This window comes from Orycteropus afer, unplaced genomic scaffold, assembly GCF_000298275.1.
Source record: "Orycteropus afer afer isolate SDZICR_OR568_19922 unplaced genomic scaffold, OryAfe1.0 scaffold01647, whole genome shotgun sequence".
NCBI lineage: Eukaryota > Metazoa > Chordata > Mammalia > Tubulidentata > Orycteropodidae > Orycteropus > Orycteropus afer.
Genome location: NW_006923234.1, coordinates 40,952 through 42,801, shown reverse-complemented (window position 1 = coordinate 42,801; position 1,850 = coordinate 40,952). Strand labels below are relative to the sequence as shown.

The 1,850-nt window shown below is 33.4% G+C and overlaps 1 protein-coding gene across 1 annotated transcript in view; it reads right to left on the bottom strand.

The window, feature by feature from the left end:
• Nucleotides 1-785: 785 nt before the first annotated feature.
• Nucleotides 786-1,850, bottom strand: part of LOC122152093 (olfactory receptor 4K15-like) — a 33,518-nt gene continuing 32,453 nt past the window's right edge. Inside the window, exon 2 of the mRNA XM_042783489.1 lies at nucleotides 786-908. Within this exon, the coding sequence (XP_042639423.1) occupies nucleotides 786-908 (123 nt within the window). The remainder of the gene's footprint in view (nucleotides 909-1,850) is intronic.

The window sequence follows — 1,850 nt, the reverse complement described above, 5'->3', positions numbered from 1 at the left end:
AGTAGTCAAATGCCTTAGGCACTATGCCACCAGAGCTCCACATCTTATAAGGGTCACCTTATAAGGGTCAACTCAAGGGCACACATCTGCAATATCTTTTCATCAGAAAAAAATATAAACAAAACAGTAAATCTCTTTTGAATTGATAATTTTCTTTTTTCAATTTAGAAATATCAAATAAGAATAGGAAAGAAGGACAAAGGGAAATGGTAATGAGAGAGAGGAAGTGGGATGAGTGCTGTTACAATGGGTGATTACAAGCAATGTGTCAAATAAATGTTCAGTGAAAACCAATTTTCTCTTTGAACTTTCACTGAAATCACAATAAAAAGCTTTAATAAACTGAAACAAAAACAAAACAAAAATCAATAACTAATATTATAAAATTAAAAATCATCTCTAATTAGTATACACAGGGATTATATATATATATATATATATATACTTATTATCCCTATGTGTCCTAATAAAACCAAAAAAAGAAAAAAAAAAAAAATACCTATTGCCATGGAGGACACTATGGGACAGAGTAGAGTTGCCCCATAGCATCTCTAAGGCTATAAATCTTTATGGAAACAGACTGCCTCATTTGTCTCCTGCAAAGCAGCTGGTGGTTTCAAACAGCTCACCTTTTGGTTAGGAAGAGCTGAATGCTTTAACCACTATGCCACCAGAGATCCCATTCTAATTAAAATAAATTAAATTTCATTAATTTAATTATATCTGTGTGTGTGTGTGTGTGTGTATGTCAGTATACATACAGTAAATATTTCATCACCCACCCCTCAAAAATCATCATATTTTTCATGCCAGTAGAGAATTTTTATGACAGCTTTCAAAGAATATTTTTGATATTTTGTTATATCGATGTTTCCAATTTTCCCTATTGTATAATAATCATATTTTAGCTAAAATTTCATGTTTACACAATTACTTATTTAAGATGTATCATTATAAGTATACACTTCAAAAAATTTCTGTTCATTACACCAAAACTCATCTCACTAATTTGATATATGAGCATACTCATTCTACACTGAATGCTGAAAGTATCGTGGACTGCTAAAAGAACTAACAGATCTGTCCTGGAGGAAGTGCAGCCAGAATGCTCCTTGGAAGCAAGAATGGCCAGACTTCGTCTCACCTATTTTGGTCATGTTGTAAGAAGGGACCATTCCCTGGAGAAGGATGTCATGCTTGGTAGGGTGGAGGGTCGACGAAAGAGGGGGAGGCCTTCAACGAGATGGATTGACACGGTGGCTGCAATGATGGGATCAAGTATAGCAGGGATTGTGGGGCTGGCGCGGGATCAGGCAGTGTTTCGTTCTGCTGTGCATGGGGTCGCTATGAGTCGGAAACGACTTGACGGCACTTAACAACAACAACAACAACTTTCTACACCTCTCCCTTTCTTGGCAAGTTTGTTATGCTTTTTATCTTTACTTATTCTTATTTGCTACATGAAAATGTATCTGATTGAGGTTTCTATACAATTGCCTATCTATGTCCTCTGACCATTATTTTATTGGATCCTTAATACTATTTTCTGTTTTAGAGATACTTTATTATTAAGGCATTATTCTTTTTTACAGATATCCCACTAACATTTTAGTTTACTCTTTGCCTTTTAATTTTATTTTTGTCAAATTTTCCATAAAATTGTTTAAAATATTTTAATGAATTAATATTTTGTAATTTTTCCCAATTGGTTTGCTTTCTTATCCACTATAAAGAGCATTTGTCGACCAGTGTATTTTTATTATTAAAAAAAATTCATGAAAGCCTTATAAATTTTAAACTTTTTAAACAACAGTGGCTGGGGGAAAGTATTGAGTAATTTCTTGATAGTG